Source organism: Vicia villosa, unplaced genomic scaffold (assembly GCF_029867415.1).
Source record: "Vicia villosa cultivar HV-30 ecotype Madison, WI unplaced genomic scaffold, Vvil1.0 ctg.000920F_1_1, whole genome shotgun sequence".
Classification (NCBI taxonomy): Eukaryota; Viridiplantae; Streptophyta; class Magnoliopsida; order Fabales; family Fabaceae; genus Vicia; species Vicia villosa.
Genome location: NW_026705414.1, coordinates 665,904 through 692,897, shown reverse-complemented (window position 1 = coordinate 692,897; position 26,994 = coordinate 665,904). Strand labels below are relative to the sequence as shown.

The 26,994-nt window shown below is 32.2% G+C and overlaps 2 protein-coding genes across 2 annotated transcripts; one reads left to right on the top strand and one right to left on the bottom strand.

Annotated features, from left to right (window-relative positions):
• Nucleotides 1-6,951: 6,951 nt before the first annotated feature.
• LOC131632238 (glycine-rich RNA-binding protein-like) lies at nucleotides 6,952-7,967 on the top strand. Its single transcript, XM_058903022.1, has 2 exons — nucleotides 6,952-7,136; nucleotides 7,423-7,967. The coding sequence occupies exons 1-2, from the start codon at nucleotides 7,023-7,025 to the stop codon at nucleotides 7,768-7,770; spliced, it is 462 nt and encodes a 153-aa protein (XP_058759005.1). The 5' UTR covers nucleotides 6,952-7,022; the 3' UTR covers nucleotides 7,771-7,967.
• Nucleotides 7,968-21,028: 13,061 nt separating this feature from the next.
• On the bottom strand, nucleotides 21,029-23,178 carry LOC131632273 (3-ketoacyl-CoA synthase 4-like). The gene has a single exon (XM_058903056.1). The coding sequence runs from the start codon at nucleotides 22,801-22,803 to the stop codon at nucleotides 21,283-21,285; it is 1,521 nt and encodes a 506-aa protein (XP_058759039.1). The 5' UTR covers nucleotides 22,804-23,178; the 3' UTR covers nucleotides 21,029-21,282.
• Between the last annotated feature and the right edge of the window lie 3,816 nt (nucleotides 23,179-26,994).

Below are 26,994 nucleotides of genomic sequence, written 5' to 3'. Positions count from 1 at the left end.
TCATACCCGGAGTTATTTGCATCAGGTAATTTTTTAAGACGAAAATCTTTTTAAGTGGGGGAGAGTTGTAACGCCTCGTTTTTACCGTATTTATTTTATAATTTTAAAATAAGTGATGTGATATGATGTGTATGTTATAAAGTGAATTGCGGGGTAGAAATATTAGAATAAGATATTTGTGATGAGAAAGTAAGAATATAAGTGAATGTGTAAATATTATAATATTAGTAGAATTATTGTTGTTATTATTATTTTAATAGTAATAACAATATGGTTAGTAAATAAATTAGATTTAATTAATTAATAAAAAGAATAAGGGAGGGTAAATTGGGATTATCATATTAGGGGTTTAAAGGCTTATATTGGAAAAACAAGAGAGAGAATACAATTGTATCGATCGTGAAACCAGAGAAAGGGAGAACGAGGAAAAAGGGAGAACACGAAGGTTAGGGCAAGGAGATTTCATAGAGAACTAAGAACACTAAGGTAAGAGTGGAGTTTTAACACTATAAGGGATTATATGATGATGGATTATGGTAGAGATAGGAATCATAATTTTGTGTTCATGTTTTATGTGAAATTGGAATTTTTTGCGTATGTGATGCTATGATGTTGATGATGGATGATGTGTGAATCCTTTGTAATTTGTTGAATTGTTGTGAAATCGATGAGTGTGATGATGGGGAAATGTTTATGTCCAATTTGTGTAGAATAGAGAACTGTTTTGGTGTTAAAATTTCGGTAAAAATGGGTTTTTGAGTCAAGAAATCGCAGCCTTATAAACACAAAATTGCAGAAAAATTCAGCTTTTAACAACTATGCGTCGACCCGAAGAATCTCTGCGTCAACTCATAGATTTTCAAAAACACAGCATGAGTCGACTCTTGGTCGACCTGAGTGGACCCGAGGGGGACATGCTCAGCTATGCGTCAACCTAAGAAAGGCTTGCGTCGACTCAAGCAACATCCAATTTTTGACAGATTTTTGTAAAGGTCATAACTTTTGACTCGCGTGTCCGTTTGACGCGTTGTTCGAACCTACGAAAATCTAAAAACATTTTTATCTAATAAAATCAATTTGGGAATATTATGAGGAGATTTTATGAAAACTTATTTTCCGGTAAATTGTTATAATGCGAAGTTGTGAACATAATGATATAATTGATGGAATTTCTTGATGTAATGATGTTGTAATGATGTATGGATAAGCGATGTGTAAGAGGTGGCCTATGTTGGCATATTTCGTTGATGTGTGTGGTGTTATTGCATAAGTTGTTGTCATATGATAGAGTTGCATGCATTTTGTAGCAATATGGCCTTAATGGCAAATAGCGATGTGGCCTAAATGGCAAATGGCGATGTGGCCTTATATGGCAAAAGCAATGTGTTATGGTACCACATGCATGTAGTCAAAGAAGTTGGTCTCATTGCAATTTGTGATGTTGTGGATGAATAAGATGTAATTGTATGATCGTGAGGTGTGATTGTTGAAACTGCAATGTGGAATGATGAGATGCATGAAGTATGAATATTATAATTATGTATGCCATACTTTATCTGCTCATTATCATATTTTCGTTTATATTATTATGATATCTCACTCCTTCTGTTTGAATGTTACCTTTATGTGGGTAATGCGCAGGTGACAAAGATTAGAGTTGCTTGAGGTATGGAGTGGCGCCTAGTATTGCGTAGATTGAGTCAGGTCTTGCTCTAGTACGTAACACCGGGGATGAACGCTTGTTTTGTTTTTATATTATGATCTATTTTTGAAAGATTGTGAGAGCATTATAGACTCTCGTTTATTTGTTACGATGTTGGATTTTAAGTTGTTGAAGATGATGATTGATTCATTTTGAATTGTTTCCGTTGCATTGATAAAAAGAAGTTGAACACCATGATGATTGCGATGTCGGTTCATCCGAATAAGTGTATTATGTATCCATTTGTTAAATGTTTGAGCAAATATTTTGATGTTGAATATGTAGCATCCTATTTTATGTTGATTGGAAATTTTAATTACTTTGATTTTTATTTAAGTATAGATGGGGAAAATATGGTGTTACAGTTATGCCTTTTGGTTTAAAAAATGCTGGGGCAACTTACCAAAGAGCAATGAACTCTATATTTCATGGTTTTATCCATACTTTTATGCATGTGTACATTGATGTCATAGTTGTAAAATCTGTATCAAACGAAAGTCATTTGGATCACCTTCGCCAATCCTTCGAAAAAATGAGGAAACATGGTTTGAAGATGAATCCTTTTAAATGTACCTTTTTTGTGCAGGCAGGTGATTTTTTGGACTTTGTGGTCCACACGAAGGGAATAAAGATTCATCAAAACAAGAAGAATGCTATTTTGGAAACAAAAGCACCATCAAGAAAGAAAGAGTTGCAGTCCCTACTTGGAAAGATAAATTTCTTAAGAAGATTTATTTTGATGCAAGTTATTAAACAAGGAAAACAAATGGCTTAGTGATAAAGGTTTCTACTTTCGACCAATAGGTCATGGGTTCAACACCCATTGTTGACAAAATTTTAAAACCACAATTTTCAAACATAAGAAAATAAAAAAACAACAACTTAAATAACAGGGGAATCTACAAATTAAAATATGATTTAAACCTATATAATATGAATATAATGCACTAACCATTTGAAATAAACAAATTGATTACAATCATTATCATATACACATTAGTACATTACCATTATTAATTACACATATCAGATTTTTCTTTATCCTTTCCGTCCACTTGGGTGTGAGATCGTGGCACACAAAAACTTGAATTCTTTCACCCTAAATCGAACAACAAAATAATATAATCTATTAACAAAAACTTGAATTCTTTCACCCTAAATCGAACAACAAAATAATATAATATATTATATATATTAAAACGGACTCCGACATCTAATGCCACATAGTTTTAATTTTGCTACATCATTATAAATTTATGCCGCATCAAATATATTCCTATGTGGTAGCTCTAAAAACTCATCTTCATTTTTCAAAAAACTTTACTTCTCTATTAGATGTCATGAGTTCAACACCCGATAACTACACAAATCTATTAATTTAATAACTAATTACTAATAATTTCAATATAAAATAATTTATAAACTTTAAAAAATAGTTTATATATTTTTCTTGCAATCTTTTCATCTATTTCATCATTATTAATACATTCTTGAAAGATAAAATTAATTCTACGTGATTACTCAATATAGATAAATCATTTAAATCAATATAATAAAAGTTTTGTTTAGAAAAAATAATACAATTAACTACTTACAAAAACTTAGTTGATAGATGAACATATAAAGTAAGACAAAAAATAAAGTATCAACCTTTAAAGATTTACACTAAAATTTTACTTTCGAACGATTGTGACTCTATTAACCAATCATCACCGTTAAAATCAAGATCTAAGATAAACCTCTCTATTTTCCAAAGAATATATATACTCCTAATTTTGTATTTTATTCCTTATATCATTAATTTATATCTTAAAATCTTATTAAGATCGTGTGAATAACCTTATTGAAATAGACGATCTTTTATCTTTTATTCGAGTGACTCAAACTCTATGCAACAAACCATCATGTAAATTTTTTTCAATAATGTTGTCTCTCATCCATAAAATGAAGAAGGTTTAACATTTTTTAAAATTATTGGAATAAAAAAAGAAAAGAAAATGTAAAACAAAATTATTGAAATTTTTTACATGATGGTTTGTTGCATAGAGTTTGAGTCGCTCGAATATAGAATTTTTCCCATTCATAAAATGATGAAGATTTAACATTTTTTAAAATATTAGAAAATAAATAATGGAAATATGAAACAACATTATTGAAAATTTCACTGTGATCATTTGTTACATAGAGATCGAATCGTTTGAATTGGTTCCATAGAGACCGAGTCATTTGAATGTAGAATTTCGCTCATCCATAAAATGATAAAGATTTAACATTTTTAAAAATACTGAGAAAAAAAGGAAACATAAAAAAAAGCATTAAAACTTTTATTTATTTATTTGTTATTTTAAATTTTAAATAGCAGCATCTTACTTATCATTTCTATAATTCAAACATAATTTGTTTCATTTAAAATTCTTCTCTCTTTTTTATTCTCTTCACCTTATTGTCTCAATTACAATTTTTACTTTACAAAATAAAATTAAAAGGCTAAATTACAGTTTTAGCCCCCCTATTTTAATCAACTCACGATATCAGTCCCCCTATTTTATTTTTAAATAGTTTTGATCCCCTTTCTATTTTTAATTTTAAAAAATGATGATTTGGCATAAGAAAGCTGATGTGTCATTGTGATTTGGTTATTCAATTTTCCACGTAATTTAAAATTATTTATTAAATTTAAAATTAATCAAAAAGTAAATATGAAAAAATAATTTAAAAACTAAAAATATAAAACATTCTGAATTGGGAATAATTACACAATTATCATTAGCCATTTTCTTAAATTTATAGTCTAATTTATTTATTTAATAGGCTAGCAACGTTTTAGTAAATATTGATTAAGATGAATCCATTAAACATTCAATACAATAGTCCTATTCTTCGTCTCATCACTTTCTGATGCATATCAGCAACACTAATTTTGTGATTTTTTTTCAATTTCAAAAAGGCATTCTATTTTTTTTCCAGATCTACAACAACGTTGTTGTTGGTCTTTTCCGCTACCTTTGTTGATGTCTTTTTCTCGTTGGCTTTAGCTAAGGGTTCAACAATTAGAATTCTGCTTGGTTGCTCTGATTCTTTTTCTAGTTATTGGGTTATTTTACTCTCTTCGTCAATTTCTTTGTCACTTCCATCTTCGTCGCTTCCATAGCTTTCTCCAAAAATTATTTTGTTTAGCAGAAACATAAACCTCCCAATGCACACAGAACAAAATCAATAATTAATCAAAGTTTGCAAGGAGCAGTTGTCAAACATATCAGATCTGGTATTTGCTTGAAGAAAGAACGAACAATACAAGCCAACAATACAAGCCACTGACTTCTGACTTGGACGACCCAGATCCAATATGGAAGATGAATAATAAAAATGAAAGATGAAGATTTGTAAAAAAAAAATAATAAAGATGGAAGATGAATAATGATTTAATAGATAAAATGAAGAAGAATATCAACTATCAATGCTGGAAGGAATAAATAGATCTGGATTTTCAATTAGGAATTAGGGATTTATAAAAAGATCTCTATTTATTTTAGTTCTTATTTAGAAACTGAAATTGATGGTAAATTAAAAAAAAAAAATCCAAAAGATGATGTTAAATCTGGAAGTGACGATGGTGATGCGTGTTAGAGGAAGAAGATGGTGATAAATATAAAATATTTTTCAATTTTTCTTAATTATTTTTTTCATATTTTTTTATTAATTTTAAATTTAATAAATAATTTTAAATTACGTGGAAAATTGAATATCCAAATGACAATGACACATCATTTTTCTTATGCTAGATCATCATTTTTTTTAATTAAAAATAGAAATAGGGACTAAAATTGTTTTAAAAAAAAAATAGGGGGACTGATTTCGTGAAGTGATTAAAATAGGGGGACCAAAACTATAATTTAGCCAAATTAAAATATACATATATTCCTATATTACTTAAAAAAATTCATCAATGTCCCGCACATCGCGCTAGTGTCGGTATAGTGTTAAATAAAATCCCAAATTGTAAAAAACAAAAATCATTTATACCATCTCAAGATGCCATTATAATCATCCCAAGGTGCTCTATAATCTTATTTTTCACAATACTCCATAGCTAGTACCTTTGGGTCATTGATATCATTAACGAAGTCAATCTTTTTTATCATGTTTCCAACAATCTACTTTTAAAATAAGAAAATCAATAACCATTAACGTCCCACTATAAATCTTCTAAAAACCATATCAATCATCAAATTGACGAGGATATTGGGTCACTGGTTCATTAGTCAAATAATTGGGTCATTGATCGAACAACACGACTAAACCAGCTTAAATTAGATAACTCGGTTGAATAAATTGGTCTCTATACCAAAACTATATATTTATTAAGTTAGTTGAACCAAATGACTCGGCCTCTAAAAGATATCACGACACCTACAAAATTTTAAAATATTATAATTTCACATGTTCATTCTTTAAATTTAAATTCTAAATATAAATATCACTCACAACAAAATAATACAAAAACAAATTTAAATAAATTTTGAACCAAATTTATAAAAAAGAAAAAATTATTCAAAATAAATTTCGAATAATGTCTAATTTTTTTTTTAAATTATAAAAATGGTATCGTTTTTTCCAAAAAAAAAAATACATGCATTTGAACCCTCATTTTTTCATAACCGATTCAACTATTTTTACTAGTTTGATAGATTTAGGCCGGTTCCTACCTGTTTAATAACGTACCCTATCTATCAATCAGACTCAAACGATAGCACTTTCGATTCTCTATTCGACCGATCCAACCGATAGTTTAATCTGGTTTTTAAAAAACGGCCTATTTAAAAGCCATTTAAGAAAAGTATTACATATCTAAAAAAGAAAATGTAAATTATTACGTACAACTTAAAAAACCCCAGCGATAAATTAAACTTAAACTGTATAATTGACCTGGGATTAATGTGTTTTTATATATTTTTTAAAATAAAAAATAAAAGAAAACTCCATCAACGTCCCAACATGTATAGTAAGCCAAAAATGGGTGACTCAAAATGCACATTACGGGACTATATGATATGATACAGTCTGAAAGTTTAAAAGTTTAACTCACACCGTAACCCTGGTAACATTTTAAACCAACAGTAACCCTAGTTACCACCTTGGGAAGAGGGTCAAAAATATCTTCTACGCTCATTTACATTAATACCCCTAGTAGGTAACACATCTCCATCTATAAATAACTACTCCTTATTCAGTAGTAAATCACAAAATATCTTTAATCTTATCTTTTACTAATTTTGAAATATCTTTTTCATTCTAAAATCTAGCTTTTTGTCCTTTATCAATGGCGTCTGGAGATGTTGAGTACCGGTGCTTCGTCGGAGGTCTTGCATGGGCCACCGACAGTGAAGCTCTCGAGAAAGCTTTCTCATCTTACGGCGAAATCGTTGATTCGAAGGTCCGTTTGTTGCAGGCATTGGATCTGACACGATTATGATTCGGATTTTCGTGATCCCGTTCTGATCTGTGATCTTTGATTCTTTGTGTTACTTGTTCTGTTATTCTGTTACTGATTCTGTTACTATATCGTTTGATTCATTTATTACTCACTCACTTACTCCAGTAGGTACGTTCATCTTCCTCTTTTTAACCAAAGGCGAAGATTGATCGGTTACTATATGGTTTTTTGTGTTGTTTTTAGTGTTGCTTTTGTTTTTGGATCTGAGATTTTTTTTTGTGTGCAGATCATTAACGATCGTGAGACTGGAAGGTCAAGAGGTTTCGGATTTGTGACATTCGCTGATGAGAAATCAATGAGAGATGCTATTGAAGGGATGAATGGACAGAACATGGACGGGCGTAACATTACTGTTAACGAAGCTCAAAACCGTAACAGTGGTGGTGGTGGTGGAGGAGGTGGATATGGTGGTCGTCGTGAAGGTGGAGGTGGAGGATATGGTGGCCGCCGTGAAGGTGGAGGAGGATATGGTGGTGGAGGTGGTTATGGTGGTGGTAGGGACCGTGGTTATGGTAATGACGGTGGTGACCGCTATTCCCGTGGTGGTGGTGGTGGTGGCAACTGGAGGGAGTAGTGTGGTTTAGATGAATGATAATGAGTACTAATAATGACTAGTTGTTAAATTAGATGTTGGGATCTAACTTTCTGGTTTATGATATCTGTTTTGTTATGGTTTCTGGTTTCGCCTATGTGTGACTCTAATCTGGTTGTGTATAAACGATCGGTTGAAAGGATCATGAGATATTAGTTATTTCTACTTATTTTTGTTAATGTGCCCCTAAATTGCTTTAACCAAATGGTAAATGTCTCAACGTAGTTTGGACGAAAAAAACCACAATAGATTCAATCATGCATAAGGAATCCGATTATCTCATAATGATCGGGCAAATAAAAACATCCGAGATGATTAGAGACTTAAAATAATGGTGGGATAAAAGTATCTATAAATTCATATCCAATTAATAAAGTTAGGTTACCTTTCTATTATGGACAATTGATATTTCAAGCCAGACTTTCCACTAGGATTTTAATTTAGAGACAATAGTCTAACAAAAGCTGCAAATATTAAGATCACTAGTAAGATCTCTAATTTTTCAAATTCATTTACCCAAGAGCTTCTGGATTTACAGTCACACATGATATGCACCTTATAAACAAACTTCCATCAGTGGTTCTTAACAACATCTCACCTTTAGAGTCTTTGGTTCTCTTGATTTTTCCTCTGCTCTATAAAAAAGAACAAGAAAATTTTGATCTCCATACAAAAATGAGTTTTTTGGTATATCAGCATTGACACCAAAAGTTCTATCATCATAGATTTATCAAATAGAGAAATCTTTCTCTCCATTAATGTTATCTTCCATGAAGACACTTTTCCCTTTCTCCTTGGCCACACACACTCAAACTAACAACATTCTCAAACAACCGTTAGATAATACAAATATCTCTCCTTCATTTTCTTGACACCCTTCTACCAATGCCACTACTGATTAACCAAAAAACACCTATTATAACTAGCCAAAAATTTCAAAATCCTGACAACTTCCACAATCTTCAAGATTCTGATAGTGATAGAAATCCTACGGTCTTTCACAAAAAATCATATAGAAACATCATACCACACACTCACCTACAAGACTTTGTGTTTTACAACACTCACCTCTAATTCAATCTTCCTTATGCTATGATAAACTATCCACTTCATACATAAATTATGGGGTTAATAGTAATTCACCCTGAAATGTTAGCGATTTTTGCTTTTCTTTCCTCCCTATCTTTTGGCAACGGCTTTTTCAAAAAAATCATTGTCAAAATCTGCCTTTGGCAACGGTGGGGGCAAACTAAAACACACTCATATTATAGGGGGATAAACTATTCCCAATAAGGCAAGATGCACTGCATTCTAAGTTGCAGATTCTTGTCAACAATTCTCGACTTACGCATTTTTAATTGTTATTTCTTGTATATATAGAGATTACATAGCTATAAAAGTAATTACACTAAATAATTAAATTTAATGAGAACAAATCAATTTCTGATTTGTTTCCTTATTTTAAGAACAAATTCTTTATTTTAGGAATAAATTAATTCTTATTCACACCCCCTAAATTGATGCTGATGTTCAATGACCATCAATTAACTAACAAGAAACTAATGACGTGAACGCGTAACAACCTTGGTAAGAATATCTGCAACTGAGTATTGACATGAGGAAGTGATATTAGTCGGTCATCATACGCGTCACGAATTAAATGACAATCAACTTCAATATATTTGGTGCGTTTATAAAAAACAGGATTCACAATAATTTAGATGACACTTGTATTGTTAGCATAATATTAAGTTTGGCTCCATTTGAGAAAATTCAAGTTCAGCCAAAAGACCACAGAGCTAAGTTATTTAAGAACAAGCAAAAACATGGCACAATACTCAGATTTAGTAGAAGATTTAGAGACTCTTGCTTGTTTCTTACTTTTCGATAAGATAAAAAAAATGCACCAACCAATAACAAATCGTCGAGTATCAGGATACACTGCCCAATCGGCATCACTATAAGCACTCAATTCAGGAGCAATCCAAGTGTGAAAGAATAAACCACGATGAGAGCTTCCCTTCAAGTAGCGAATTATGAGACAAACTGTTGCCAAGTGAAGATGGCGAGAAAAGTGCATGAATTGACTTACTTGTTGAATAACAAAAGATATGTCAGAGCGAGTAATAGTCAAGTAATTAAGGTTACCCACGAGTTGACGATACAATAAGGGGTCATGCAAGAGATCACCTTTATCACGATGATATTTAACATTAACCTCAAGAGGAGTATCCACTAGATTAGTCTATTGGAGACCAACCATATAAATTAAATTTGTGGCATACTTGTGTTGATGGAGGAATATACCCTTGGATGTAAAATGACCCTCAATACCAAGAAAATAATGCAAATTATCAAGATCTTTCATATGAAACGATGCTTGTAACTTCTATTTAAGGATTTGAATCGAAGCATGATCAGAACCGGTAATAATCATTTCATCAATATACATAAGAAATGAGACAACTCCAGAAGACGTTCCATGAATAAATAGAGAAGAATCATACCAACTTTGAGTAAAGGAGAGCCTAAGTAAAGTGGAGCTGAATTGTTCATATCATGCTCTAGGCATTTGTTTCAAACCGTATGAGGAGCGTTTAAGCTTGCACACACCCTTAGATGACGAGAATAAACCTTGAGGAAGAGTCATATAAATATCTTTCGTTAGGTCACTATGAAGAAAAACATTTTTCACATCCATTTGATGAAAAGACCACCTGTTAGAAGCAGCTATATAGAGTTTCGTACGAATAGATGTCATTTTGGCACTCAGATATTTAATAAAACCGAGATAAGGTAGCAATAAGGGATCTCGCTTCGACACCCAGTTGCTACATTTTATGTTTTTTCAATTGTTTAGTAAGTATTTCTCACTTGGTACATTTTCAATGAAGTTTTTTTATTTTTTATTTTTTTATTTGTCCCAACTGAGAGGTAAAATATTTTGCATTCACAATTTTCTAATACTAGTTTCAAAATCTTATTTTAATATTTTATATGATATACTTTAGCCCTCAATTTTATTAAATAACCAACGTGGTAAATCTTTTGAATTTCCAAAATATGGCGCTAAGAAGTTTTTTTTATATTTCATATTTTTAATAATTGGTTTTTGTGTAAAACCGACATGACACTTATTTTGCATGAAATACTTCAGAGTACTATCTAGTTTCTAACTTTTCATTTACCTATCAACACTCAAATGTTAGTTCGTCATATCGCAAAAAACCCAGGCGATTTTCAAGCTGATATTCAACAAAACTCTTCCAAAAGATATTCATCAAACGTCATTTTCGCAAGTATGTTTATTCTTCACTGAAGCGTTATTTTGTATATTCATCAACGTTAGCTTTTTGGTTGAATAGTCTCTTGATCATTTTGTTTATGGTTTCTTCGTTAGACTAAAACGTTACTGTTTGATTCATCTTGATAGTCATGGCCGATTCGACTAGCACCTCCCATACAACATCTGCTGCAAACTCTAATAATACACGTAAAAGAAAAACTAGAGGTGCCACGATGTATACAAAGGTGAAAAAAGTCAACGAAACTAGTATTCGATACCTTGTTAGAGTTAATGCCCGAATTGAAAGGGCATTTGGTGAACATGTTGATGATTTCTTGGGTTACATTGTCTTACAAGGTAGAAGTAAAGTGAGTATTTTGATAGATAGTTTGCATGTTGTTGATGAAGAATTGAAAGACGACATATGGACCCATTTATTTTTGTATTCAGTCATTTGTTTCACAAGTATATTTCTTGTGCAATACTAATAACATCTCTATTGTGTAAATATAGGATGTGTTCAATTTTACTCCAAATGATAAGTACGTGAAAAAGAAAATGCTTTCTTATTGTGGTGAGTGTTGGAGGGGGTTTAAGATACAACTCACCCATAATTATATTTAAAGTGAAGAAAATAAAGGACGTCCTTCATACGAGGTATATTCATTTATTATAGAGCTACTTAGGAGGAATTTATAGAGTCTCGAAACTGTAACACCCCATATTTTTTCAATTTTAATTTAATTGAGATTTAAGTTAATTATTGGGATTAATTAATTAATGGGATTATTGAGAAATTGTGAAGGAAATAATTGGGCTTGATGTGGTTAGTAAAGAGGGGGTGTGATGGTTAGGCCTTTTACTAAAGTTATATTCTATTTTTCATAACATAGAGTAATTGTGAAAAAGAGAAAAGTAGAAGCAAAAAGGAGCAAAAGGTCTGAGATAGAGAAGATACGTGAAAGAGGAGAAGGGAAGAAGGAGAGTTTCAAGAATCTTTAACCAAGGTAAGGGGGGACTCTTTCGGTTAATTTCTATTATACGATTATAGGTGATAGAATGGATTAAGATATGATTCGATTCAATTGAGTATATTGGGATCGGGATTGTTAGATTTAGGGAAATTGATGAGATTGCATGAATTGTTGATTGATAAATGTATTTTATTGATGTTTGATGATGTATGATGATGTTTGTGATGATTTCATACCTGTAAATGATGTTTAGAAACGGTTTGTAGTGGTGGATGTTTGAAATCGCATGTCTGTCACAGACCTGAGAATCTGCAGAATCGCACGTTCGCTAAGGGGCCCCTGGCTCGCTAAGCGGATGCTGTTCGTCTTAAAAATAAATAAAAGGCTCGCTAAGCGGAGCCAGTCTAATAAGCGGAGGTCACAACGTAGTTCGCTACTGCCACAGGCCGCTGGTGGGTCGCCGAGCGGACCCTGCTGTGCAGAAATTTCCTGAACTTTGAAAAATCATAACTTTTGATCCGTATATCCATTCTTAGTGCCGTTTTGGGCGTTATAAAGCAAATTAAACATTTTATATGATGAATTGGTGGGATGGGCAGTGGCCCGACTAAATTTTAAAAATTAATTTAATTGCTTTGTGAAATGAAATATTGTGCATATGTGTGATTGTGTGTGTAACACCCCGATATCCGCTGCACGCATCAACCGTGTCGGCCAACCGAGCATGTTACCGGCTTAATCAATAATCCCCCTAGGTCCGCTTATCGGCTGCCCAGGAAATATTGTTTTTGCCTCCCGCAGGAATCGAACCATGTACCTAGGGGTTAAGTACATATTCCTAGCAATTCCTGCTACCAATTGAGCTAGTAGCGATTGGAACATAGGAGCATCCTAGGCGTGTCTGCGGTCTTGTTAGAGGCGTTGGCTTCAAGGTACATTTTGGACCCTCTCAATCATCTAGATAAAAAATTAATAAGAGAGAGGTTAAATAGATTCTTGCTGTTGAGTTGGGGAAATAAATGGAGAAGTGGAAGGAGGATCAGGATAGGTACTTGGAGGAGGAGATGGAGAAGCTATTGTACACAATGCAAGAGAAGATCTTTGAGGAGGAAAGGGAGAAATTGTTGTGAACAGTGCGAGAGTTTCCCGAAGGAGCAAGAGGAACGAGAGAGGATGAATGAGGAGAAGTACACACGATGTTCTTGAGGTATAAGTGTATGTTGTTCTTATTATTATCTGCGTATTTCAATTTTGGATTGTATTTATATTGTTTTTATGATGGAGAAATTGAGTTTGTTGGGTATATTTAGCCACAGAAATTCAAATCAATAGGAAATTCGAGAGGATGTGGTTGAGAAAGTTACGGGTGATACAAGGGTGAAACATAGTTTTTCTGCCAACCAGGGAAGTGTTGAACCCTCACCATCAAATCAAAATAGCCTTCAGAGACTAAAGATGATGATGGCGATTATTAATGAAGATCTAATCTTGGGTATTCAATTAAGTCATAATCCAGAGCAGTTATTCGTACTTTCTAAGCTCTCTATACATGAATTTTTAAAAGGGGATGAGTGGCTATATAATTCCGTATTACAATTGTGGTGCTCGTAAATATAATTTCTATGTTGATTTCTATTTATATTCATACTTTCTTGTACTTTAACATAAATATTTTCCCTTGCAGGCACATCCATGAGTTATGTGCTAAAAGGAAGCTTCTAAACAAGTATTGTATCTTGGATGCTGCAAAGATTGCTCTTACTCGCGATTCGCCAGGACACGAAAAAAAATTACTTACAAGACAAGTTGATGGAGAAAGGGAACACCAAAGATTGTAATTTGGCCCCATTTTACCACGAAAGGTATATGACGCGCGCAACAAAATTAAGAAAATTAAAATATGCAATTCCTTGGGATGGAACCAATGAACTTTTTAACACTTTAGTCTCAGTGTTTCAAACACCGAGGTGTTAAGTTCTAGCTTTTCATGTCGCCCTTCGTTACCTCGCCCGGGTAGTCGAGGTTAAACGCATTTTGCGACCGACATTACAAGCGTTATTTGTATTAGTGATAAAAGAAAATTTAGGAAGAATATATATATATATATATATATATATATATATATATATATATATCATTTGTGGCAGGAGAAAGAGAATGAAACATATATTGATTATATAAAAATGTAAAATTCCTAGAAACTTGAAAGCGGTGATTAGAAATATTATAACACACAAAACCCTTATGAGTTGCTACACCCCATAAATTCACATTGAATAGACTGTTCCAAGCTTATTTCGTTCAAAAGGATGTAAATCACTATAAGCAGGCTGAGTTTTAAAAAGACGGAAGAAGGGAGAATCAAAATCAATAACCGTGGAAGAAATACAATTGATCAAGAATATGGATGTGGAAAAAGCTTCTACTCAAAATAGGGATGTCACATAAGCTTGAAGAAGTAATGTGCATGTTACATCAAGCAAATGACGATTCTTTCACTCTGCCATTTGTTTTGTTGGGGGGGGGGGTATTGGGACAAGATCCCTTTTTGTTGAAGGTACTCCTGCAACTCATGAGACATACACTCACCTCTAGAGTCAGATCAAAAAATTCTAACACTTGCTTGGAATTGAGTTTCAACATATGTCAAAAACTTCTAAAACATAAAAAACACTTCAGACTTAGATCAGAGAAAATATATCCAAGTAAAACGACTGTAGTCATCAACAAATATGAAAAAATATTTATAGTGATCATGAGATGCTGCAGGAGACATTCCCCACACATCACTATGAATCATCTCAAAACAAGTGGAGGCACACTGAGCACCTAACGGAAAAGGAAGCGTTTTACTTTTAGTCAATTTGCAAATAGAACATAAAATAGAAGCAATACAAACATGTTTATTTCCTAACAAAACAGATGAGACAAAATAAAAGAATTTAGATGGCCCAATTTTCTATTCCAATCCTCATAAGAGTTCAAAATATTATTACAAGAAAAAGATAAGTGACTAGAACTAAACTGGAGCGGAAATGATCTTCCCACTTTAGGCCCCTTTTCAATCACCATCTCTGGCACCTGCTCCTACACAAGACCACCAACATAAGAAAAATTAATATTACAATTGTTATCCACCAATTGACCAACCGACAATAAGTTGGAAGCAAGTCCAGGTGATACTAGACCGTAACAAAAGTTAGAGTTTATGTCACCAGCATCACCGATAGAGAGTTTATTGCCATCAGCAATTTGAATTTGCTGATTACCATTATAAGAATGTAAATTATGAAAGTATTCAGAGGAATCTGTCATGTGATTGGATGCATCAAAATCAAGAAAGCACATTTGAGAAACATTAGAAGACTTACCCTGAATTCCCAAGGTTGAAAGAGCATAAACACCTAAAATTCTGGAACTTACAAACAGATGTCAAGACAGGTGTCCTAACAACATGAAATGTCAATACAAATGTTATAACATCAGCTGGCTTGAAACACAAATATCAAAACAGAAATAAACTGCATAATGATAAATAACAAAAGTAATTGTTAACCCAGTTTAGTGCAACAACATCTAATCAGAAGGCTACCAAGCCAAGAAGAAAATATACTATTAGTAGTACTAGTTCAAAGGTTAAACAGTCCCAGTTTACAACTTATCTCCTAATCACTACCCATTTCAACTTCTACTTAGAAATCAACATCTAGATATGAGAAATCGACATCCCACTTTCAATCACCGCAGTGATAAAAGCAGTCACACAACTTGTGACCAGAGTAACCAAATAAAAAGATTACACTTTCAAATAAACAATACTTAGTCAAGAACCTCAACTAGGAACAATACTTGATATTGCTTAAAAGCTTTGATCAAGAACAATATTCAACTCTTTTTCTTAAAAGCTTCAAGAGTGAGCACACACGTGCACCTCAATGTATCAGAAGATACACATGTGACACAAAGAAAGAACACACAAAAACCTTAAAGGACTCCCAAAACACCACCCCTTATTTTGCACACACAGTTTCTATTTGTGAATGCTTGCAAAACTAGGTTAAGTAAGTCCTTGTTTATATACTCTTACAATATGGGCTTGGACTCTGAAATAAATCCAATCTTCTCCTTTCTGAAAAGCTGCGAGATTTTTACACAAAATAGGAACAAATCAAATCAATTCTTAGTTTTCTAAAAAAACTAAAAGATCCTTTTGAGAAACTAAAACAAATATCATTTGTCCTAAAAATTTCTTGATTTCCTACGCCTGTAATGAGTATTTGAATCTTTTAGATTCTCATATTTTTCAATAAAATCTTTCAAGGATTAAAAACTAGTCTGAACTGTCAAGATGTTCCGGTGTAGGATGTCACAGCATCTGGCAGAACATCTGTCAAAACACATAACAGTTGAACCTGTTATGACACTAGGTCAAGATGTTTCAACATCTTGCTCAACATCAGTTAAGAACCATGTTTTAGCAAAATTATGCTAATCCCAAAACCATGGAACAAATAGTACCATTCATTGAATCATTTCTGGTTATAGAACACCACCATTAGATGCACCAGTACTTAGAGAACCAGGATACCTATTCAGCAAAGCTCCTCTGACAACCTCAAATTATGAGTAAATATTCATGAGAAATTGACCATGCACACGTGTTTTGTAGACCTCTTGGACAGCCGTGAGAGAAGTTTTAGGAACATCAGCATGTATAATAGAAGAGTGTTATGTCCACAGATTCAAAAAAATCATAATAGTATTCTTGAACAGACAAGGTACCTTGCTTTGTAATTAGCTATCTTTAACTCCAACTAAAAATGCTTGGCCGCATTATCTTGATTGTAAATACGCTTCAAATAGTCTCACATTTCTTGAGCAGTGGAAAAGGAGACCAAATCGACATGATAGCATGTAAATTTACATCAAACTGCAAATATATATAAGAGATGCACAACGATTACACAAACTTTTTCTTCAAAGCTCTGGAAGTCAGATGTTCAGACAATAGGTATGATTCATCAAAACAGTTTTTGGAGCTTGTACAGACATACATGTCCATTACTCCCCCTGTCATATGGAACTAATACTCTCCCTCCCTCAAAGGGAGACCCAAATATGAACTATTCAAGTTCATAAATCAGAGGTATATGCAGCAGAAGAAAACAAAAGCCTCATAAATCAGGCAAGATGTCATAGCACATGGTAAGACATCATGCACTCACTTCTCCAACCATATGTATATGTTTATGATATGATTGTTACAGGGGATGAACCTTGTGAAATAAAAGTATTACAAGAATATTTGGCTGCTGAATTTGAAATGAAGAGCTTGGGATTACTTAAATATTTTTTGGGAATTGATGTTGCAAGATTGAAAGGAAGGATTGTTCCCTTACAACGAAAAATATGTGATAGTTCTTTTAACCGAGACTTGCATGCTTGCTTGTAAACCAACATAAACACCTATAGAAACGAATCATAAGCTTGGAATCTTCCCACAACATGTCCCCACAGATAAGGATTGTTATCAGCGGCTGGTCGAGAGAATAATCTATTTGGCACACACATACGACCTGATATAGCTTATGATGTAAGTGTTGTATGCATTCACCAAGTGAAGAGCATATGAATGATGTTTATTAAATTCTAGGAAATTTGAAGAATGCTCCACGTAAAGGATTATTGTGCTCAAAATTGAAAGTTAAACAAATTTTGATTGGTCAGGTGATCAAACAACTAGATACATCTAGATATTTTACATTTATGGAGGGTAACCCTGTCACTAAGAGAAGCAAGAAGCAAAAGGTTGTGGCACGATCAAGTGCAAAAGCTTAATTTCGAGGTATGGTCGATGGTATGTGTGAACTGTTGTGGATTAAAAATGTTCTAAAAGACTTGGGAATCAAGTATGAAGAACCTTTGAATCTTTATTGTGACAACTAAGCAGCCGTTAAAATTGCGCAAAACCCATTACAACATGATTGCACCAAACACGTCGAAGTTGAACGTCACTTCATAAAAAGAGAATGTCAATCAAAAGATTGTACAGTTTTCATTTGTCAAATCTAAAAGCCAACTAGCTGATGTGCTCACAAAAGTTGTTTCAACAAAGGTCTTTCATGGTGCTATTGACAAGTTAGGTATGGATATCTATGATCTAATTTGAAGGGGAGTGTAAGCATGAGTTGTACAGTATCATTAAAATATTTATAATTAATAATAGATGTTGTAGCTAATCATATGGATCTGATTAGGTGACAAAGTGTGTATATTACAATTAGGAATATTTATTTTCCTTAAATTAGAATATTTCATATTTTGTATAGTGAGTTGTAACTATATATTCCACATTTTTCGTGATGAAAGAAATACACAAAAATTATAATACTCTTTGAGTCCTAACAACAACATTAAAGAAAAAAAAATCAAAATAGATATATTTTTAACCATATTGATTGATAATTATAAAAGTATCTTCTCAAGAGAACAAGAAGAAAAAAATCTCAGTAAATAGTATCCAAGACATGTAAGCTCCGTTCAATTTTTTCTTTTTTTAAACATAGAGAGAAAATTTATTAAAAAAGAATGAATGATAGCGGGTGTGAATATTATGATCAGAATGAACCATATTTTCGTGATAAATACTGCTCATATCAATAATATTTCTTTTTGGTAACAATATTTTAGCACGAGTTTTTAGTTTCTTTCACTAACTTTTAACTATTTTTTGAAATGCTATTTGAAATAGTTTTTGAGTATATAATTTACCTTGTCATTTTCCCCCAATTTTATCTATATTATTTTAAAATACATAAATTGTTTTAGATGCAAACATAGAAAAAATTATAAATATATTACTAAAACACTTCCTCCATTCTTTTGCTCGCCTCCTTTGCATCAAAATTTATGTACATGCGTTGAATACATTTTGATTTTATATTTATCATGTACATTTTTCCTAATATATATATATATATATATATATATATATATATATATATATATATATATATATATATATATATATATATATATATATATATATATATATATATAAAACATTTTAAATTTGTTTATCGTTACATTTAATTTTATCAATATAAAATTAATTTAATGTTAATATATAAAAGATAATAAATTGTTAAGTTATTAATTAAGAATGCTATTTCATGTCGTTTTATTTTTATCAGCTAGTAAAATACTAATTATCAAACACTTCAATTAATTTATTAGCAGTCAATCATCCATTAAAGTTATAAGTTATAAACTATTAATGGTCAACATCTATTACAAGCTACAACTAGCTTATCAACTATTAACTATTTTTTTTCATGCAAAGCGTGTATAAATAATATATTTTAAATCGCTTATTTAAATAAAATTAACAAATAAAATCATATAAAATTGATATTTGTTTCACATATTATGTGTATATTTTATTATTCGAATATTTATATAAATATAATTTAAACATCATATTTAAAAAAAATTAACAAATATAATCATGTAAAATTTGTGTCCCACGTATAGACATTTAGTTTTGAATATGTAATTTTGCTGAATATTTATATTAATGGAAAAAGCTAACATGTGCCCTAAGGGCACAAGTTAATGAGATATTTATAGAATTTTTTTCTTGAAATGAGTGCATTTAATGTATCGAAACTTTAAATTTGACTTTATTGCATTTAATTACATTTAACTTTTTCTAATTATAGTATCCTTAACATGTGCCCTAAAGGCACATGTTAGCATGACCCTATATTAATATATTTAAACTAGTTTTCTAAATAAAATTAACAAATACAATCATATAAGTTGATATGTGTTCCACATATAAACATCTAATTTTGTTTTTTTTAATCGCTGGAATTTAATTATTATCTATTTAAATAGTATACAATAGTTTTACATAGGTATATTACTCTTATTTTAAATTATGTCATGTTTTACATAGTTATACATAAATACAATCACTCTAATTTTAAATTATATAATCACAAACCGGTTTACAATGAAAACCACTACAAAAATTACAAAGAGATGTATATAAAACTTGACACTATTTGATAAATATTAAAAAAAAAGCGTAACGAATGTATATAATTTGTGTATAAATGTATAAAATTATTTTTTAATATTGTATAAAATATTGGTAATATAATGATAAATATGTTTAAAAAATTATCTACATTATTTATAAAAGTTTTTGTTCAAAGAAAAATATATCATTCAAAAAGATTTTATAATTAAGAACAAAAATAATTATAAAATGACAAATAAATGAGACACATGATTTAAACCAATATAGTATCCATCAAATAGTCAATTAAGTTATATTTCAAAATATAAAATTAGTCAATGAAGTTAGAAGCTTTGCAACCCTAATCAATAATTACATTAATTATAGCACATAGATTCAATTCAATATTATCTCATATTTGACCAAAAATCAAAATATCAAACCACTCCAACTTTGACAAACAAAAAAACAATACACCTCATTAGGCATGCATGGACTATAATGTAATAACAAACTAAAAAACAAATACACCTCATTCGGTATGGACTAAGAGCATACATACATAGGTGTAGTTTATCGCACAACGCGCTAAACACAGCAAATAAATGCTACAACACAGCAAATAAATGGATCACACTTTTCTCTTTTATAAAAGGGATTCTTAGTTCTGAGGCTGGCCATGTGCTTTGTCATGCAGATCTAATAAAAAAAGCATCTGAGAAAATGTTTAAGTAACACGTGGGAATATAACACTTTATTTCAACTTTCTCCACCAGCTTATTACTTTTTTTAATAATTCAATCAATGAATTTGCATAGCTACTAGTATTCATTTAGACTTTTTTCCCTTATCCCATAATTTTGTGCATCTTTATGTCATATTAAAGTTCCAACAAGTTCTGTGTCTTATTAAAGTTCCAACATGTAAAATAAATAGTACAGTACTTAGAATGAATTAATACTCAATAATATGGACACTAGTAATCTGCATAAACAATTAATTACTTACTCAAGATAATGGTTGAATAATAGTAACTAGAACTCAAGCAACTAACATGGACCAAGTAACACTGACATCTAAACCAGACAACATCACTGACCCAACAATAAATTTTTAGGAAACAAAAACAAATGAAGATCATAAAAATGTGCAAAGACTCTTCTCTAACTGATATTGACTCATAAAACTAGAAGAACTATCAAATCAAACTATGTAACAATCTCAACTGGGTACCTATCAATGCAATCTTCCCATGGACTCATAGGTGAAGCTTTCACATGTTTCATAGCCTGCCACACTGCACTGTTACACTTAAAACCACTCCCAAATGCAATCTGCCAAATTCTGTTCCCTTTTCTCATCCTCCCTTTCGCTTCTATATAAGCCAACTCATACCAAATTGAACTCGACGAAGTGTTCCCAAATCTATGCAAAGTCATCCTCGACGCCTCAACATGATTAGGCAAAAGCTGTAAATTCTTCTCAAGCTCATCGATCACAGCTCTTCCACCAGCATGTATACAAAAATGCTCAAAAGCAAGTTTAAAATCAGGTATATAAGGCTTCGCCTTCGCATTAAAAAGTTTCTTAACAACCAAGGTAGTAAAAAACAAAAGCTGTTCGCTAACCGGTAACACAAGCGGACCCAAAGTCGTTATATTAGTCTTAAGCGCTCCACCGGCAATCGCCATGAGATCTTTCGACAAAGAAACACCGGTTTTACCAACATCGTCTTGCTCTTGATACACACACTTAAACGCTTTATCATCCGCGCCTTTATGAGTTCTCACGACATGAACAAGCTTATACTTAGCCCTCCTTTTATCACAGCCTTTGTTCGAAAGCAGAACCGCGGCACCCCCAACACGAAACAAACAATTAGGTATCAACATAGATTTCTTATTACCGAAATACCAATTCTGAGTAATATTCTCAGTACTAACAACAACAGCATAAGTGTTTCTATGAACCTGAAGCATGTCTTTGGCAAGATCAATAGCGATAACACCAGCACTACAACCCATACCACCTAAATTGAAACTCCTTATATTCCCTCTTAGTTTATACTTGTTAACAATCATCGCGGAAAGCGACGGAGTTGGATTAAACAAACTACAATTAACAACAAGTATACCAATTTCCTTAGGCTTAATCTTTGTATTAGCGAAAAGATTATCAAGAGCACCATACATAACCTGTTCAGCTTCTTCTCTGGCGGAAGCCATGTTAGGAGTGGGTGGAATCCTATGCATAGCTTCAGGGAGATAGGTTTCTTCGCCGAGGCCAGAACGTTCTAGAATCTTGCGCTGAAACTCCAAAGACGAATCGTCGAAATCGCCTTTGAGTTTGGAGTGTTGGATGAACTTGGTGGATTTAACGGTGAGATTGGAAGGGGGTTTGTAGCAAGAGTAATCGACAAGGTAAATGGATCTGGGTCGGGTCATGATGTAAACGGTGGATCCGAAAACGAGAATAGCGGAGCAAGTAATGACGCAGACGAGATTGTATTTGAGGTGGAGCCAGAGGTGGTGGAGGTCTTGGGGGTTCATTTGGGAGACTTGGATTATGATGATGGACATTAGGGGGATTAGGCAGAGAGTTAAGAGGTGTGTGATTAGGTAATGGTAACCTAGTTTGACGTATTTGAGATTTACGGTTTGGAGAAAATCGGGTAATCGACGAGTTTGATGGATCTGAAGGTGGTCGTCTCCTCGTTGATCAGAACTCATGTTGTTGAGATTGAGAAGTGAAAATAAAAAATAAGAGTGTGTATGTGTTGGAAAAGGTGATGATTTACTAGTATTGAAGTGAAAGAGAAAGAGAAAACAAAAAACCTCAGGCTATGAAATAAACAGACTGTGTGTGACAGAGAGAGTCATAGAAACACAGAGGCTATGCTATTTATTTCTGTGTTTTTGTTTGTTATGAGATTGAGAAGAAATGGTGTGAGTATTGGAAGATGGCTGCGGAAATATAAAATGGGAAAGGAAGGAAGGAAGGAAGGAATTAAAAAAGGGTTAGGATTTAGGAAGAGAGGTAGCGGTCAAACCACGGAAACGAAAACTAGTATAATCATTCAAATTGTTTTTTTTTGGTATTCACTCTCTAAGAAAATAAATTAGTATATTTGGGGTATACTATACTCTTGTATTCAAGAATTAAAAGTGGCAGCTGGATATATATAGCTAAAAATTGAAAGTAGTGATAAAAGTTGACTTTAATAATTGTAATAAAATTGTAATGTTTGTTTTTCATCATATATTTAATTATTTAATAATTTATCTTTGTTTAATTTTTATCTTTTTTTAATATCATTTATAAAAATATTTTTTAAATTTTATTTTATATTAAATTTATTACATTTTTAATTAATCTTTATGAATTGGTCAAGTATCTTATAATTTGAGATATTATAAAAAATGTTTTAAATCTTAGTCATTATTATAAATAAAATTAATTATTTTTAAGTTGTTCAATTCTATTATTCTATAATATTATTTATTTAATTAAAAGAATGTAAGCATAGACATGTCTAAAAGAAAAATATTGTTTGTATTTTAAAGTTTTTTTAACTAGTTGTGTTTTTCGACTTGAAGTCAAGTTATGCATTAGACGAGAAGTCGAGTTGTGTTCTTATTTTGAAGTCAAGTTGTGTTTAGATGAGAAGTCGAAGTTGTGTTGTCAATGAGAAGTCACAAGCTCAACAAGTAGGTGAATTCGACACATGAATGATTTAGTCTAGAGTGATTAATTCGACAAGGAACACATGTTACACTAGTTAGTTATTTAGTTAGCTTTATATATAAATACTCATGTAATCCACTCTTATGATAAGTTTTTTTAATAATAAGTCACCACTTTTACATAGAAAGCTCTTATCTTTTTCTTCTTTCTTAACTCAATAGTTACTTTCTGTTCCAACAAATTGGTATCAAGGAGCCTGGTTCGATTCAATTGTTTAGTAATGACAAATGGAAGCACAACCTCGAATCAATTTCCTGTAAATCTACTAGTTTTCAAAGGTAAAAACTATGAGAGGTGGATTGCACAAATGAAAGTCATCTTCAAATTTTTATATGTTGGTGAAATCATGCAAGAAGGAGCCTCCTCATTGGAGGTGAATACAACTGATGTCCACAAGGTTGCACAGAAGAAACATGGAAAAGCTCTATTCTTAATTTACTAGTGTCTGGATCCAAATATCTTTGATAAGAAATAGAAAAAGAATTGGCTAAAGGAGCTTGTGATAAGTTGAAGAAGTTGTATGGTGGTGATGAGAAACTAAAGGGAGTGAAGTTACAGACCTTGAAAAAGCAATTTGAAATGACTCAAATGAAGGAAGACGTGTCAGTTTCAGAATTATTTTTGTGTGTGGTGCAACTAATAAACTAGATGAAGGCGTGTGGTGGATCAATCAATGATTTATAAAAGATTGACAAAGTGTTGAGATCTTTGACTGCAAGCTTTGATTATATTGTAATGTCTATCGAATAGTCTGAAACATAGGAACTTCAAGTTTCATTAGAAGTTCATGAGATGAGGCTGAAACATAGGAACTCAGATAGGGAGAAGGTGGTTGAACAAACATTGCAAGCCAGATTCACCAAGAAGTCTTGAAAAGAAAAGGCAAAGCAAATAAATAATCTTGCTAATGATGAAAATTCAAGCGAGAATTCAAAGAATCCCATTGATGCAATCAATAAAGGCATGGGTAACAAGAATTCGATGAAGAAGATTGACATATAAGAGGTGCAGTGTTACAATTGTCAAAGATTTGATCATTATGCAAGAGATTGCAAATTACCCAAGGAATCGGGGACAAAAGGAAAGAAAGAGGTTCAATTTACTCATGTAGTAGGAAGTGATTATGATAAAGTGTTGTAATGGTCAATACCCAAACTAGTGATAATTTAGCTAGGGTTTAGGATGCAGGAATCACATGACTGGAAACAAGAGTTGGTTCATCATGTTGGATGAATCAGTGAAGAAGGAAATCAGGTTTGCTTATGGAAGGTATGTCACATCATTAGAGAAGGGTAACATAGTTGTATTGAAGAAAGATGGTCAGAAGGCTACCATCACTGATGTGTTGTATATACCTTCTACGACAAGTAATCTGTTAAGCATAGGTTAGTTACTTGTTAAAGGGTATAACGTGAAGATGGTACACGATCAAATAAAGGTGTTTGATGGTGAAAGAAGATTGATCCTTAGAGCACTATTAGCAGATAAAAAAACTTTCAAGATTGAGATAAACATGGTTGATCATCAATGTGCTGCATTGACTACAGCAGAAGACAAGAACTGGATGTAGCACCACAGGTATGGTCACTTGAATTTTATAAGTTTAAGTATACTCAACATGAAGAAGATGGTGTACGGTCTACCTCAAATAAAGGATCCAAGTCAGATATGTGAAGAGTGTATCAAAGCTAAACAAGTAAGGAATTCATTCAAACATGACTTGCCTATGAAGTCAAAGAAAAAACTGGAACTTGTTCATTCTAATGTGTGTGGACCTTTTGAAGTAAGGTCAAATAGAGGTGCCTTCTATTTTCTAACTTTCATAAATGAATTTATAATATATGTGTGTGTTTATTTGATTGAAAGAAAGAGTGAAGTACTCACACAGTTTAAGAGATTTGAATTGCATGTTGAAAAACATAGTGAGTGCAATATTAAGAAATTGAGAACTAATGGTGGAGGTGAGTATACTTTAGTAGAATTTGCAAAATTATGCAATGATGACAGCATAGAGCATGAGATCATTTCACCATACACATCTCAACACAATGGAATAGTTGAAAGAAAGAACAAAAGTATATTGAACATGGTCGGGAGTATGTTAAAATCTAAAGGAATGCCAACAACATTTTGGGGTGAAGCAATTTCGACAGTAGTATACATTCTGAACAGATGTCCAACCAAGAAGATGGTGAAGAAGACACCTTATGAGGCCTGGACAAAATTAAAACCAAGAATTGGTCATTTGAAGGTTTTTGGATCAATGTGTTTCAGGCATGTACTTGAACAATTGAGAAGAAAATTGGATGATAGGAGTCAAGCAATGGTTCTGATAGGATATCACTCAACTGGTGCTTACAAAATGTATTCACCAACTGATGATAAACTAGATGAAAGTAAGAGTTGGGATTAAACTCAGAGGTCACCTCATGATGAACAAGATGCAACCAAAATTATGCTTGAAGATGATCAACAAAATGAAGAGATATCTACTTAGGAGAGTAGAGCACCTGAGCAACTTGTCACAAGATCCACCAGGACAAGAACTGAATAAGTAAGACTCGCTGATTATGAAATATTTCCAAATCAAGAAGTTAATGCAGAAGGGAGCAAACTATAATGTAGCTATCACACCATTTGAGACAGGAGCAAAATTAAGAAATGATACAAATGATGAATTTCTAAATGCCACATTGTACAAGCGAATCATTAGATCCTTGAGATATCTATGTAATACCAGACTTGACATTTGTCAAAGTGTTGGACATTTGTCATGGAATCTAAGAAGATGAATTATAAATACTCATGTATTTCACTCTTATGATAAGTTTTTTTATAACAAGTCGCCACTTTTGCATAGAAACTCCATTTTCCTTCTTTTTTAAATCAATAGTTACTTTTTGTTCCCAAAAAAAAACACATGATTTAGAAAGATAATTGAAACAATTTCGCCACTTAGCTGAAACAATTATATTTTGATATATATTTGTTTGAAAGAGGATGACGAATGAAGAAAAGATTATAAATCTTTATAAGTCTTAATAAAACTAGTATATAAGTAACAGAAGGCGTCAAATCAAAATATATGTGGGTTTTGAGATTGTGCTCTCTAGATCTCATGTTCGAAATTTGTATTATATCAACTTATACAGATATTTGCTCTGATTTTAAATGGA

Excerpts from the sequence above, each read along its gene's own strand:
- LOC131632238 (XM_058903022.1), top strand. The coding sequence starts at position 7,023 with ATGGCGTCTGGAGATGTTGAGTACCGGTGCTTCGTCGGAGGTCTTGCA. Across the intron at positions 7,137-7,422 it reads GCGAAATCGTTGATTCGAAG|ATCATTAACGATCGTGAGAC; the intron begins GTCCGTTTGTTG and ends TTTTGTGTGCAG.
- LOC131632273 (XM_058903056.1), bottom strand. The coding sequence starts at position 22,803 with ATGAGTTCTGATCAACGAGGAGACGACCACCTTCAGATCCATCAAACT.